General features: G+C 39.3%; 1 protein-coding gene across 1 annotated transcript in view; it reads left to right on the top strand.

The window, feature by feature from the left end:
• The window catches only part of musk (muscle, skeletal, receptor tyrosine kinase), a 37,489-nt gene that overhangs the window by 18,512 nt on the left and 3,442 nt on the right, over positions 1-15,535 (top strand). Inside the window, exons 11-16 of the mRNA XM_083929615.1 lie at positions 207-230; positions 859-947; positions 6,097-6,271; positions 6,904-7,090; positions 7,161-7,352; positions 9,996-10,144. Of these exons, the coding sequence (XP_083785741.1) occupies positions 207-230; positions 859-947; positions 6,097-6,271; positions 6,904-7,090; positions 7,161-7,352; positions 9,996-10,144 (816 nt within the window). The remainder of the gene's footprint in view (positions 1-206; positions 231-858; positions 948-6,096; positions 6,272-6,903; positions 7,091-7,160; positions 7,353-9,995; positions 10,145-15,535) is intronic.

Raw genomic sequence — 15,535 nt, 5'->3', positions numbered from 1 at the left:
GTGTGTGTGTGTGTGTGTATGTGTGTGTGTGTACTTTAAAGTAGGCATAGTGCCGTGTGTGTTTGCTCTGTAATATAATCTTAACTGGACTGAATTGACCCTCGGTGCTGTACTGATTTCTCAATAATATATTTGTTTTTCAGATTACTTAATAGCTGTGCTTCCTCTAAAGAGTTTTTACATATCTGTTCTTTTCTACATTTCAGACATCGATAAAGATCAAATTACAAGTAAGTGTGGAAAGTGATTAACTGCATTAACAAATGTATTTGTATGAATCAAATCCATCATTTATTAAAAGAGGAACACCACCTAAATCAAGAACTCCAATTTGTTATTTCTGTGGTCAATCAATATTCGTGAACATGAGCTACTCTCCCTCAAAGCCAGAAACCAGAGAAGTAAGTCTCAAACTTGAGATGTCAACAAGTATAAAGTCTGGAGCTGCTTCATGAACAAAGCATGGGTGACTGATTTTGTTTGTTTGCTTTACTAAATCAAGTTTTCATTTTACTTTTCTTTTTATTATATATCCAAATGAGCTGCATTTTATTGTAGTGTTGTCAGTTGAGAAACAGAAAATATCCCCATATACTCCGATCATTCCCCTGGCTGCTTTCATTGTTATCTGTAAAATATTTTACAATTTATCCACACTTTATACCTGATGACATCACAAATTTGAGTTTGGTTCTGGGAGAGGTTGTTCATGTCTACTAATATTTTTTGGACTGTCTTAGACCATAGAAATAACATAAATTTTCTTTTGTTTTTTTTAAATGAGCGTAGTTCTCCTTTGAATAGCAATCATTACACATAAAACGTTAATCCTTTATCCATTCTGTTTGGTATCAACAGCAACATGTTACAATGACAGAGGCCGTTTCTACCAAGGCAGCATGAACGTGACGAGATCTGGGATACCGTGTCAGGCATGGAGCCAACAGGTACTGACAAAATAACATCATGGAAATAGAAGGTGGGGTCCAGAAAGACTTAATGACTACAGTATCTGCTTAGTGGAATGTCCTGGATGCCCACAAAACAAAGATGGAAAAAGTGAAAAAGAAGTAGTGGGTATTGTTAAACAGTCGATATCATTTCTAGACGTTGATAGCGAGGCCACCTACTCAACCAATGCCTGTATTTATAAAATAAGAGTCCAAGTTTCTAATTGAAGTGTGACTGATATTTTGTGTGTGGATGTTCCGTTTTATATCAAACATTCTTGACCTCTAACCAGAAACAGAAAAACACACAAAAGTGCTTAGAAGTGCAAACACACGCACACACACACACACACACACACACACACACACACACATGCTCACACAAACATATACACACTCCCTCTGGCCCAAAAGCCTCTTTATGGCTTTGCTCAGTGAGAGGGTCTGTTAGGGTGAACTGTTACAACTCTCCTGTGCAGTGTGTGTGTGTGTGTGTGTGTGTGTGTGTGTGTGTGTGTGTGTGTGTGTGTGTGTGTGTGTGTGTGTGTGTGTGTGTGTGTGGTGTGTGTGGGTGTGTGGGTGTGGGTGTGGGTGTGGGTGTGTGTGTGTGTGTGTGTGTGTGTGTTTGTGTTTGTGTGCCAGGTCAGCAGAGAGGGAGGGGCTCATCGTGTCACATCCTGCATCTGGAAGCAATTAGCTTTCACACGCATATGCTGCACAGACTCACTAACACACACACACTTTTTTACGTGTTGCACTCACTCACACACACACACACACACACACACACACACACGCATATATATATATATATATATATAAGTGAAATTGAGAGTATTACAATGTTCACAAATATTAGCGCATTGGTGCAATGTTGGCTTACACTTTACTGTATGTTCACAAATTAAGTTGTGTTTTCATGTGTTTTCGCCTTCACACACCAAACCATGTGCACATTAGAGCGCATTGCTGCTGAAAAATAAATGTGAACCATATTACAAACTACAGTAGTAACCTAACATAGCAGTAATTCAAACTGCATTATTTTGTGGGATCACAGCTTATGTTTAGAATGAGCCCCGTTCAGGAGTCTCACATCCACTGTGGAGTATTTACAGGATTCTTGTTCTTCTGTTTAATAAGATTTCACCACATTCAAAGTATCCGACACATTAATGTTTTTTGAAAACAGAAGAAACCAGAATTACCGCCTTGCAGTTGTATAATTTTAGTTTACATCCATGTCTGTCCAGACTTACATAATACATGTACTGTAGTGAAGACTTTGAAGGAATTTAATAAAAGGTAATAAGTATATTTCTTAGCAAAACCTGGAGGCTTCACACACAAGTTCAACCTGGCAGCACAGGAGATCCATACAATCACAAGAGTAGTGTTCAGTATCTGACCCAATGTCTGCTCCTGAGTTATGGCGTTGAATAATGGACAGAGACATTATGATGTCACTGTAAAGATGACTTTTGACCTTTTTGGATATAAAATATCATCACTTCATCATATTATCCTCCTTTTTATGCACTTTCTTTCCACATTTGTGTGCAATATTGTCACAATTAGTGCAGGAATTATTGAGTTATGGCCAAAAATATGTCGGGTGAGATCACGGTGACCTTGACCTTTGACCTCCTAAACCTGATAGTTTATCCTTAAGTCTAATGGAAGTTTGGGCCACATTCAAAGACATTCCATTCCAGGAGTTTCTGAGATATGGCATTCACAAAATCACTGTATTAATAACTCACTTTAATATGAAGTTATGGGAGTATCAGAGTAACAAGTCATGGACAACTTGACATAATAACACATCATGGTTTCTTGCTTAGTTTTTCAGGAGCTCAGCAGCAATAATATATCAGCAAAATATTGACGGCAAGTGAGTGATTGATAATGGGTCTATATTATTTAACTTACTATTGTTATAAGACAGCCTATAATATAAAATGTGTCTGAATTATTTAAATTTGTGTAAATAATTTGCATGTGCCAAAAAATGTTCTTTGAGGGGGTGTTGTGCATATAAAAGGTTGGGACACTGGTCTAGTACACTAAAGTCAGGACTGAACTGTTCTAAGAAGACAGTGATATCAGGTTGCAAGAACGTAGCATGTGCTACTTCTAGGAAATGACTGTGATATGATGTGCTGGCCAAACATACATTAAAAGGCAGGCTATTGAACACCATGGGATTATTTTAATGATAATGCCCAAGTTCCTGGCCAGCACCAAAGCTTTCATTTCCTGCTGTAAGTATAACAATAGCATAATTGGAATAATGTCTCGTGGAACAGTTATCCCAGAGGGTAATGACAAGCTGATTGCAGCTCAAATGGCCTATGTTCTTTTTTCCCTCCTTTTTTAGACACATAATCAAAATCAACATTCTTTGGCTCATACTGTATGTGTTTCACAAATATTGATTATTGGCTATAAAGGACACATTATACTTATTTAGTATTTGACTTTAATTCCAAAATGTCAAAACTGAAGGTTATATGCACTAATCTGTGACTTGTGTGCATTTCCCTGTGTTAAGACATATACAAAGAAACCAAAGGAACAACTTGAAAATTAATTCCACTAACTTACAACTTAATTAAGAAGCTCTCTGATACATTAATCATCCCTGGTCCAGGATTCTCTGTATGATTACTTATGGTGGATTTACAGTTGAAACTAGACAGTAGCTTTTACCTGCCATCAGGTCCATCAGAGCGAGAGAGCAGCTGTTACTAATACTCTGCACAGTCATTCCTTTCTAAAATCTACAACGTAAGGATCATTCAGGGATCGCTCCTTCCAATGTCATCATATACCTTCCGCGCATCACAGAACAGATGTTTCTAAGCAAATATTTTTATAGCGGATATAAACTATTCTGCACATGAGCCCTGTAGGAAATGAGCCGAAAACTCTAATGTCCCACCCGTCATATCTGACATTGCATAGTAAAATCACATTTATGGTCAACACAGTCTCAACACATGCATGCTGTAGTGTGTTTAGGGAAAGTAGTGTGCTGATATGCCTCTTGAGTCACTGCTAGGGTATTATTCATCATCAGTTTACTATTACTCAAATTACTTTATACATACTTAAGGGTTAATGCCCGACAAGGTGTCATAAGGAAATAATGTACAACGGGGAGGCCGGGAACATTCATCATGCAGTGGAGGCCAGAGTCCATTAATTTCTGATATAGGACACCTTGAGGGGCACTAACCTGCTTACAACATGGTCAGTTGCCAGAGAACATTTTTTTAAGACCATCAATTTATATTTTCATGTGTTTTGCACTCAAACGGAACTCCCTAGTAACACCCGGGGGTTTGACGATTGGACAGACCCAAATTTGACTAGATAATAGGAGATATTTCGAGTCCGCTCAGCTCATAGAACCCCAGCTAGGAGCCAGAAAGCTAATGCTAACGTTAGGCTAGCAAGTCAGTAACACTGCGTACATTTGACAGACAGTAAATATTTTTATGCAGTCTGTTTAACACCAAGACCAGCTTACTATGTCATTGACCCTAAATTAATATTAAGATTTTCACGAAGAAAACATTAACCTTTCTGTCTGCCCAGCTAGAAGCCGGCCGTAGCGAGTTTAACAGCGAATGGGATGTGAAATGAGGCAATGTGACTTAATTACTGCAACTTGTGTGTTCAGAGGATGAAACTGAAGAACTACACTCAGTGCTGTAAATAAGATATTTAGATTTTTCTTTTTCGTTTGATTTAGGGTATTAATTTAGTGCGGTGAACGGTTTCCTGTGTTCAGCCCTTCTTTTGCCAGTCAACACAAGTTAATCCCTTATCATGACAATTCAGATATGACCTGGGTCACAACCTGGGAGCAATGCATACCTGTCAGTACAATGGCCTGGTACTTTTCAACCCTGGTATTCTGCCATTCACATTAGAATTGCCCCATGTCCAACCCGTGACCGACCCACCTCTCATAAACTCAGCTTCCAACTTGTGTTGAAGCTCAACATCAACCTTGATTAAACCTTGGTTAAGCCCTTTGGTGGAAAGGAGTTTTAGAAGCTGCCCTATCACGATTGAACTGACACCCTTCAGCCAATTAGAATTGAGTATTCCCCCACACCATGTTATTAAGTAGTGTCACTTTGTAAGAATGCGACCAAACCTCTTCGGGGAAAAGGTTGGTGGATGATTGAACTCTATGACCATAGCTTTTCCCCAACCTACCCCAAGTAGTTTTTGACAGCGCTGATGAACAATGTAGTCCTGCCAATGGATCGGGAAATGCTGTTGTGGATTGTTTTAGAAGGCAATGACCAATTACCAATCGTGTCGTTTAGGGATGAGGACTTGTTGTTGGTAACATTCCTGGCACCAGCAGGAAGTCAACCCTGTGAGCAGTTTGCATTACACATTCAGCTACAGCAGCACATGTGTTTGTTGAACCCAGCCGTTTCAGCTCATAACTTCATATCTCTTGGGATAGGTTGGACCATTGCTGTTTTGATGACTAAAGCTCACGACACACAAAGACACCAGATGTTTGGTATTTGAATTGGCACTAAAAAGTTGCAGAAACAACGGTGCAGGCCCTAATGTCCCACATTCTAGTACATTTTACATCTACTTTATCTGCTGTTATTAATCTGGAACCTTACTGTAGACCCTGAACAGAATTGTATTTAATAACTCGAAAGGCACTCTTAGCTTTTGATGAAAAGTCAGACAATTTTTTGAAAAGTCTTTCCATACAGTATCTGCCTGGAACAGCTCTTGAATGTTCCTGGGAGGAAAAAAAAACATACAACAAGAAATATACTGATCAGACTTTACTTACTTCCTCTATTCCCTCTCCAGAGTATAGAGTGAGAACGCAACTGAACACATGTTTTGCTCAAAAACTTCTCTAGATGCACAGGCCGGATCCCAGATGTACTCACCTTACCACTCTAGAACGTAGAAAGAGGCAAGGGTTAACTTCTGAGAGGATATGAAGTAAAGAGCCCCTTGTTCCCCTTATAGCTAGTTCTATACTGTGTATTGTTTTTTGAAAATACTTGATAGCTTCGTTGAAAAATTCAACAAAGTTCTGCTGCTCATTGATTTTCTCCATGTTTGTCTCCTCTGTACCTTTCTATAGGTTCCTCACCAGCACCGCCTGTCTGTTGATGTGATTCCAGAGTTGAAGAACTCAGACAACTACTGCAGGAACCCAGGAGGAATCAGTGACAAGCCCTGGTGTTACACCTCAAGTCCCAACATACGCTGGGAGTACTGCGCTGTGCCACAATGTGGGGAGATAACCATAGCGACAGGTACTGCCTTCTGCTGCCCTCTGTTCTCTCCTGATTAGGACTGGGAATCGGTACCTTTAAGGTACCAGAATAATCACCACTAATATGTATCAAAATATCTCCTGTCAAACGGTACCTGCATTAAAATCCTTTTTGTACCCAGATTTATTTGTGGGCTTTGCTTGTAGCCAATTAAGCAAGCGTTCTTTGTTTCAATGCGACGTGTGATTGGCCTACTACCACAGCAGCTACAACCCATAGTCTGTGGCGTGGTTAAGTCCAGCGTGTTGTATCTGACAGTGTTGGTAGTTCAGCATGCCGAGATGCCACCAAAACATTCAAATGAAGTACTCTATTGGTATCAGTATTACTTCAAGGTTACCGGTATTGGTGCTTGTTTCATCATTTTTTGAACGATGCCCAGCCCTTGTTACAATTCCTGACTCTCTCACAACACAACCTAAGAGAATGTACTGGATGCAATTTCACAAGTTAGCAGCTAAACGTGGCTGTAAATTAGTCCACCAGCCCTAATATATCAATAAATTCAGATTTTTTTTTACATTTAAAATCAAGAAAAGGTTTCCAGATTATGTTTTACAGTATCCCATTTACAGGACAGCACCTTGATTTTAACTGTCTCTGTGTGTTAGAGTTGAAGCCAGAGTCACCAGGCCCTCGTCAGACTCCTCGTATCCCTCCCACAACCACTTTATCATCTCCTGCTTACTCCATGTCCGTCATAGTCATCATCCTGAGTGCACTTGCAGCTGCAGTCCTCCTCGCCATCACCATCCTCGCCTGCCGCAGACAGAGAAAGCAGTGGAGAAACCGGAAGAGGTGAGATAAAGACAAGATGTTCAGTTCTTTATTTATCTTTATTTATTCATCTCTGTCTATCTCTCTACAGAGCAATGGAGACCCCAACGCTAAGTGCTCTTCCGTCGGAGATGCTGCTGGATCGACTCCACCCCAACCCCATGTACCAGCGGGTTCCCCTGCTGCTGAACTCTAAGCTGTTGGCCCTTGAGTATCCCCGAAATAATATCCAATATGTTAGAGATATTGGAGAGGGAGCCTTCGGACGGGTTTTCCAAGCCAGGTGAGAGGGGGGGATGAAGGACAGGAAAGGAGGAAAGGGGAAATAGATGTAGATTATGAGGTTGAAAAGCCCCCCACCCCAAATCAGAGAGAGAGACAGAGAGAGAATCTATTAAAACCTGTGAACACTTAAAACCCCATTTCTAAAAACAAATAAGACGCTGTGTAAAATGTAAAAAGAAATGGAATGTGATGATTTGCAAAACATTGCAACCTCATATTTAATTGAAAATAGCAAATAGACAACATAAGAAATGTTGAAACTGAGACATATTTATATATTTTTTAAGTCATATGACCATTTTGAGTATTACACTAGCAACACGTTTAAAAAAAAAGTTTGGACAGTGGCAAAAAAAGACCGGAAGAGAAATGAAAAAAACACATTCACACACGAGTTCGGTCAACAACAGCATCCACACCCACATCTATATCTTGGGCTTGAGGTGGCTGTGAGACGTTTGTTTCCTCTTAATGCAGAGCAGTGGCTGTATACTCCAGTTGTGGCACGCTTTCATTACAGAAAAATTAAACAATTGACTCTTGTTACACCACTTTTGTACAGTGTTGATCAAATACTTTCCAAACCTAATTGTTCAGTCACTGAAAGCTAATACATCCATAACCATTGCAACCAGTCAAAATGTTTGGCACTAGAAGTCAGGGCAGTCTGATGTGATAAAATATAGATGGAGATTTTTCTAAACTTAGAAGATGCAGCATTATTGTCAAGATGACTGAAAATGCTTGGGACTTTTTAGTGTTCAAGCTCTATGCGATGAATTTTTCAAGGTCAAATATTAACTTTTTACAAGACCAATCATACAGAAGTAATAATAAGTTAAGGGTCCTTCATAATTGCCTGCTGTACTCTGTTTTATAGTGTTCTAGATACTCCTTCAAAATTGCAGAACAGCGACAGACAGCATGCACTATAATGCTAGTAACTGCAGTTAAGAATTCTGACCTTTTGTCTATGATGTTGCACAACAGAGTTTTAATGACAGTGTGTGTCAGCTTGATATCGCAAATGCGAGTTAGTGTGGATCCTCTCAGTTCATTTTGAATTTCCAAGGGGTATTATCAATGACCGTAGACCAAAATGCTTCTAGACGAGATTGGATAGACCTACAACCAAGCAGACCAATTAAACATGTGACAAAGCACTGAGTGACGGTCAAATGTAAACAGATTACAGCGTGCAAAAATGAGCTGTGACGGTGTAGAATCAGTAGGTCTGTAAACAAGGGTTTATCCATTTTTGCCATCAAATTTGAAAGTAGTACTTCAACAGAAAGTTCCACATCAGCTGCAGCCATCTTGGTTGTTTTTGGACAATACCTCAACGGCAATACCTCTTACTAAGCTACATTTATGCTTGATGTGGTGTCCCCAGTGCATGGGTGCACAAGCCAAAAATTACGTCATCATATATTTTGTGAAATGCGCGAAGGCTCCCCAAGTTTTCAATCAATCTAATCCGCCCAATATGAGATTGGTGATTGTGATTGGCCTGGCCATGGTCTGGTTGGCTGGAAATCTGTCTGAATAAGACTTACCTGCCAGAGATAAAAAAAACATGAGCTTGCACATTCATCAGGTTCCCAGGCTAAATATGTGGTGTGCGACAGATATATCGTGGAATATAATAGTACAGTTAACACAGTATTCTGGTAGTTGATGGCATTTCCACAGTAGCACCTGCATGTTGGCATGCAGATCAGGGAGACGTCCTTCAGGCAAGTTGGTAATCCCTTAATGAAAACTGGAATGGTGCAGTATACGGACACCCCTGAGAACATAATACACACTCTCTTACACACACATTTGTATAACTATACAAGAGGCATTGGTGTATTTCTGAGTCGACATCTGTAACGTTATAATAAGATATTCAACCGTTACAAACGTAATTGAACTTTAAAACTAACACCTCCTGTAGAAAGTGAGGACTTTTTAACCACATCCTGACGCTAAGAGTCTAAAACTCAAATGTATCCTCACAGAGACAGAAGTAAAAGAGCCCAAACACACATACTTGCATGCATGACCGAAAATAGGCAACAGACGTGCTAATACAAACTATATCCTGTACGCACATTCACTCAAGAGTAGAGATAAACATTCATATAAATGCACAGGGAACCCATGCATTGGGCCGTGTATGTTCATGCATACTGTACATGAACACAGACACACACATGAACGCACATACACACTCACACACACACGCACACAAAACATACACAGAGACCTAAATAGACACGAGGAATAAATAATATCTTCCCTGACAGATGGGCTTCAATCTGTAGTTTCCCACTGTGTGATGTGTGTTACAGTGACTGAGTGTTTCCATGTGTGTGCGTGTGTGTGTGTGGGAGGGGGGGTTGAGTTGGAGTTGTGTTTGCAAAGCATAAGCCAAATTGAGCCATTTCCAAACGGAAATCTGGTAAACACATAACTGCCCCCCCGCCCCCAACAATAATGACTGAATGAATTTGTGAATGTTTTCATTCACATGCAGATGGCAACTCTCTCTTGGCAATCTCTTGACACAAACAGTTAGAAGCCTTAAATGGTCTCCTCTTCTCTTCTAGAGGACTAGCTAACATTGTCGCATTGTCTGTGCTTGTGTTTGTCGCAGAGCTCCCGGCCTGCTACCTATGGAGTCTTTCACGATGGTGGCTGTGAAGATGCTGAAAGAGGAAGCGTCGGCTGACATGCAGAATGATTTTCAGAGAGAGGCAGCGCTCATGGCTCAGTTTGACCATCCAAACATCGTACGACTCCTAGGTTAGTGTGTTTGTATGTTTGTTTGTGTGAAGGCAGAAACCAGATCCCTGAGAAGCTACGTTCACAGCTGTATTTTACATTTGTACAATTGCTGGATCAGTGTGTTTGCTTGAGAAACAAGCAAAGTGCAAAAACAGATATAGAAACACAAAGAGAGGTAATCCGGGCAGGACATGATGAGTCCGTTGCACTCATTAAATCAACCATAAACACAGGAAGAGAATGAGCTGTTTGACGATAAACGAGATATGTCTTAACTCTTTTCTGGACAAAAGCATCCAACATGTTAACACATCTGGGGTTCTGATCGATTTAACAATTTAAGTCTAATACTTTTTTTTGCACTAAAATTAGGCATTATATGTAAACAGCATTTTCTTCTTTAATTATGAAGTTTAGTGCCAAATGAACATAACATGTAAGGATCAGAGCATCATCCAAATCACCTAAATATGGCCGTAACACAGTTCAGCAGCTGGTTATACAGTATGTATGTGATAGACATTTTTATATTGTTGTGACGATACATATCTGGGTGATATGACAATATCGACTATAAAACCAAAACTGTAACTTTCAAATGATGATCCCTCAGGTATTTCAGATAACGTTTTCTTAGAAGTTTGAGTTGTGGAAGTAGGTAATACAATATCTTGATATATGATTTCATCATGGTAGGATTCCTCCATATTGAATTATTTCCTAGTCCTAACTCTGGGCGGGGTCATCCCTATGTACCTGGGTCCTATGTTCTCCTTTTTCAGAAAAAGGGTCCCACAATTCATTGACAGGTTAGGGATAGAGGTTAGGTTTTTGCGTGAAATGCGGTGCCCAGATGGGCAAGGGCACAAGGATGCTCTCAAAACACTTTAAAATCCTCCTTAAAAGACCTGAATCAGTTCTTAAAAAAGGTTAAAATATAACTTTATATTTAAAAAGAGATTCAGGGTACCACTGTTACCTTTTCATGTTTTGACAAGGACAGATCTCTCTGGTTCTGCTGCATCCATTTTAAGTTTTGGCAATTAGAGCGTTATCAGCACTGGAAAACCTTATGAACTGTGGTTTTGAATAAGCCACTCTTCTCCTTCTTATTCTTCTTCTTCTTACTCTTCTTCTTCTTCTTCTTCTTCTTCTTCTTCTTCTTCTTCTTCTCCTCTTTTTCTTCTTCTTTTTCTTCTTCTTCTTCTTCTTCTTCTTCTTCTTCTTCTTCTTCTTCTTCTTGAAAACGAGTACATTCAAATTAAATGACCAAAGTCAAATATTATTATTAATATCATAAAGGGGAATTACACTCAACAACATGTTTATCCATTTCTTCCTTAAAGAGTGTGTTTTTTTTTTTTTTAATTCAGGCCTTGCAGTTGTTTCCACTCACACACTGTAATTCTCCTGAATGAAGTCTTTGTCCTCTATCTCAATCTATTTCACTGTTGTTTTAAAAAAAATGCCGGAAGATCAGATAGTACTGGTTACCAGTAAACAAGTGCTGCTCGACAGTTAATGTGACTTTGTTTGTCTAAGTAAAACAAATGTCCTCTATTACAGTTTATCTACACCAATACAGCCTATCTAATCTAATACAAACTGCCCGTATCCATATATGTATACTTTCAAGAAGACATTTAGAGATACAACATACTCTGTTTGTCAGTGAGTAAACAGGGCCATTGATCATTGGCTGTGCTGAAAGTTTGTTTTCTTTGGTCCATTTTACGACTCCAGTGGTTGTGAAATATTTTGAAATCCACATTCACCACTGCAGGAAAAAAATATATATTGAACGACAGTATCATATATTTTATGTTTTGAGTGACATTCATTGGTGTTGACTCATCCAGAGAGTGACACACTAACACTGAGGTCTCTGGTGCACATGAAACCAGAGTTGATGAAATTATTTAGTTAACTTCTAATTACCCCCTTGACTAATAATACACTGCAAATCATGTGTAAAACTATATGCATCACCCAAAACACGCATGTGTCAGAATTAGACATGCCATATGTCTGCTTGTTATTACTGTGTTGCATGTGTGTCTACAGGATGGGGCCTCTGTGTTCTGTATATTTAGCAATGGTGTGACATTGACCTTCTACTGGCTGCTACTGTTGAATTACAGTCGTCCCCCCCCCCCCAAACACACACACACACACACACACACACACACACACACACCCTAGGGAGCAGTAATCAGAGCCTGTCCTCTGGGGAACTGTCCCACTCTGTGACCCACAGGACATGAACTAACTGAGCATGACCTCCAAGCCTTCACTTCTCACAAACATTTCCATGTGAGCATGTTGTTGTTCCTGTGCTGACTCGGACAACAGTTAGATGGCAAAGTATTACAGTAAAACACCTACATTTGGGTCTTCATGTTCAGTGATGCTTGTTCCTATTTTTCATGATTACGTTTCCATTAACATAATTTTTATAGGTTGTATAAAATGTGGACGTATTCTTCTTCCCTGTATGCATGATTCATTTATATACTATGGATGAATATCAAAATATGAAGCCCTGACCTACTTGTGTAAACTAAGTGATCATGTTTTTACAATGCCAGTTATGCTGGTAAACAGTTCGATAAAAAAAACACAGTTCTAAGAGACCAATAAACACAAGTTAACACAACAAAATGATTTGTTCCACCATTTCAATCATTTTTTTTATGGGGGGGGGGATTTATGTTTTTCAGAAATGGTCCCTTGTTAATCGTGGGAGTTACATTTTCTAAAAATAACCTGCAGCAGGTGAAATCCGCGAAGTAGTCAGCTTTATTTTTTACAGTGATTCTAAATGTTTTAAGGTCTTTTCTCAGACAGGCATTAACATTTTATCACATTTCTCTCTTGTTTAAACACTCTTAAAGTTCAAACCTTTCTAGAAATTAAAATAAATACAGTGTTATAGAAGAAACCAAAGACCAACACCTGTTGATGAATAAAATATAAACATATAAATAAAAATATAAACATTTTCCTATAAATTATTATGATGGCTTTAGGAAATAATGAATTTAATATTAACAAGCCGAGTAGACTCCATCCTTACAATTGTCTTGTTGTGCACAGTTACAATCCTCTTTGCATCCTGGTGAAAACTTATTGCTGCTGTCCTCCTTATGTTATTTTCCTCCCTCTTTATGTAACCAAATGAAGATTGATTTATTCCGGAATGGCGCCAAACAGCTGCGTAACTTTTACCTTCCTTTAGCATGTCCAGAAGTCCAACTTTTTGTGCGATGGTTAGCATCTTTCTCTGCCTTTTGGGTGTGAGCGCAGGTGCCTTTGTCGGTGAAGTACCTTTCTTCGACATTGTGGGTTTTGTCAGGGAGAAAACTTGCAAACATACCGCATTTCAGTCACACTGCCAGCATTCAAAGATACTGTATATGTAAATTTGGCAACGCATTCTGTACTGTACAACAGACACTGTACGGAGGAGATTGATTGTCAATGGTCTACAGTCCCTTAGCTAAAGATCAGGACGCAGAAAACAATGCACGGTAAAAAATGAGCGTGCAAAATTGCTATAAAAAAGTCTGCGAAACTGCGAGGCCAGGAAAGATGAGCTGTGTCATAGCGAAGGACAACAATATTTGCATTTGCTCAGCATTTCATCTGGGAACTTTCTTTTGGAGATCTTTTAGGAAGGGGCGAAAATTCGCTTGGCCAACGGCTCCAAATTTTTTCCTTCGCACGTTACCAGACTGATCTGCATTGGAATCATTTTTCAGCCCCCAAGGTTGCCACTTGGTATTTTTATATTGCATTAGAAAAGCTGTATGTAAACGGCACAATTTTATAAAACTATCTCAATTGTGCAAAAAAGTTTTTAGGCTTACTCAAGGTGGTTTTTGCTTTTGTTGAAAAAGAGTTGATGCACTAAATGGGATATGGAAATGCCTTTGCTTCTTACGTAGTGCACATTAAACTCACATGACTGTTCAGCTGTTTCCGCTGTCAGCATCTTCCCAGATATTTTTTGTGGCTTCATCTTTGGACATGAGCAATATTAACATGGAAGAATTAAAACTTGCCCATTTCAATAAAATTCCTGAAGACGTTTCTCCATTTCTCTTTCGTACATGGATTAGATGGACATGTTTTTATAGGTAGCAAGCTATTGTTCTACTCTGTATACTGTACTGGCGGATCGTAGCCATGCATAGCCTATAGCGCCAACATCTGATCAAACTACGCTGTAGCCTAGTTTATCTGCTCCAAACCTAAATGGAACCATAACTACTGCCTGACCGTATCATACAATATATGTTATGTATCAGCTTGCTCCAGCTGTTTGTTGAAAATATATAATGTTCACACAAACTCCATGTTTTTTTTTTCTGGCTGCACTATTCCATGGAATGGAAATATTCAGCATTAGTCTACACACCATCCCCTAAAATTCCGCCTGACATATTTGGTATTTTTGGGAGCTTCGTCTTGTTTTGTGAGTTTGAACAACGTCTGAAAGAGTTTGAAATGACTGGGCTAATGGTGGGCCAGTGAGGTTCCAGTACATCTTTCACACAGAAACAGAAGCAGTGGAGTGCACTAAATCAAAATTATGACTGTGTCCAATATGACTCAGAGCATGTCGGTGCACTAACCACATACTGTATGGTATATTAGACTAATCATGGGCTACACTGGATAGAACACAGACAAGATCTGCAAGGCCTCAAATCCTAATTCTCTATGGAAAGAGAAACTGAAGCTACTGTCTTAATCGAGAGGGGTATTTATTTTCTTGTTGGTTAACCTGGTGTTTTGTTAAGATAAATCCCACATAACCATACATTAATCAAAGGTCAGTGATGTGGATGCCAGCTCACATGAATGGCACATCTACATCTTGTGCAGGGCTGTTGGTGCTCTGCACAGTCTTAACCGTGCATGCTCTAATGCCTCCAAGCAGTGCACATAGCAAAAAGTATTTACAGGAATGCATAAATAAACAAGCTGACAGACACTCTTTTATAGAGGTAAAGTAAATAAGTAGTTAATAAAGTAGAATGACTTAGTTGAGTGCAAGCCTCTGCCTGTGCTTGAATATTCTCCAATGTGCTATTGCAACCTTCATTACTGTCCTTGACATTTTAAAAATAATATAAAATTATACTTTAAAGATGACATATTAAGCTCATTTTCAGGTTCATGCTTCAATTTTTGGTTTGTACTAGAACTTGTTTACATGCTTCAGTGTTCAAAAAACACTTTCTGTCTGAGTATACTGTACCTGTATTGACCCTCTTTCTGAAACACTGTAAGGCTGAATACACAGATTCGGGCAGATCTGGCAATTTGCCCCAGGGTTGTCCGGCTGTGGGAGTGTCACTGGCCCGTTTGTGTGATGCTCTGTTGTGTCCTTTAAATCCCTAA

The sequence above is a fragment of the Echiichthys vipera genome, assembly GCF_963691815.1.
Source record: "Echiichthys vipera genome assembly, chromosome: 16".
Classification (NCBI taxonomy): domain Eukaryota; kingdom Metazoa; phylum Chordata; class Actinopteri; order Perciformes; family Trachinidae; genus Echiichthys; species Echiichthys vipera.
The sequence above is the reverse complement of the archived record's forward strand: the minus strand, read 5'-3'. Positions and strand labels throughout refer to the sequence as shown.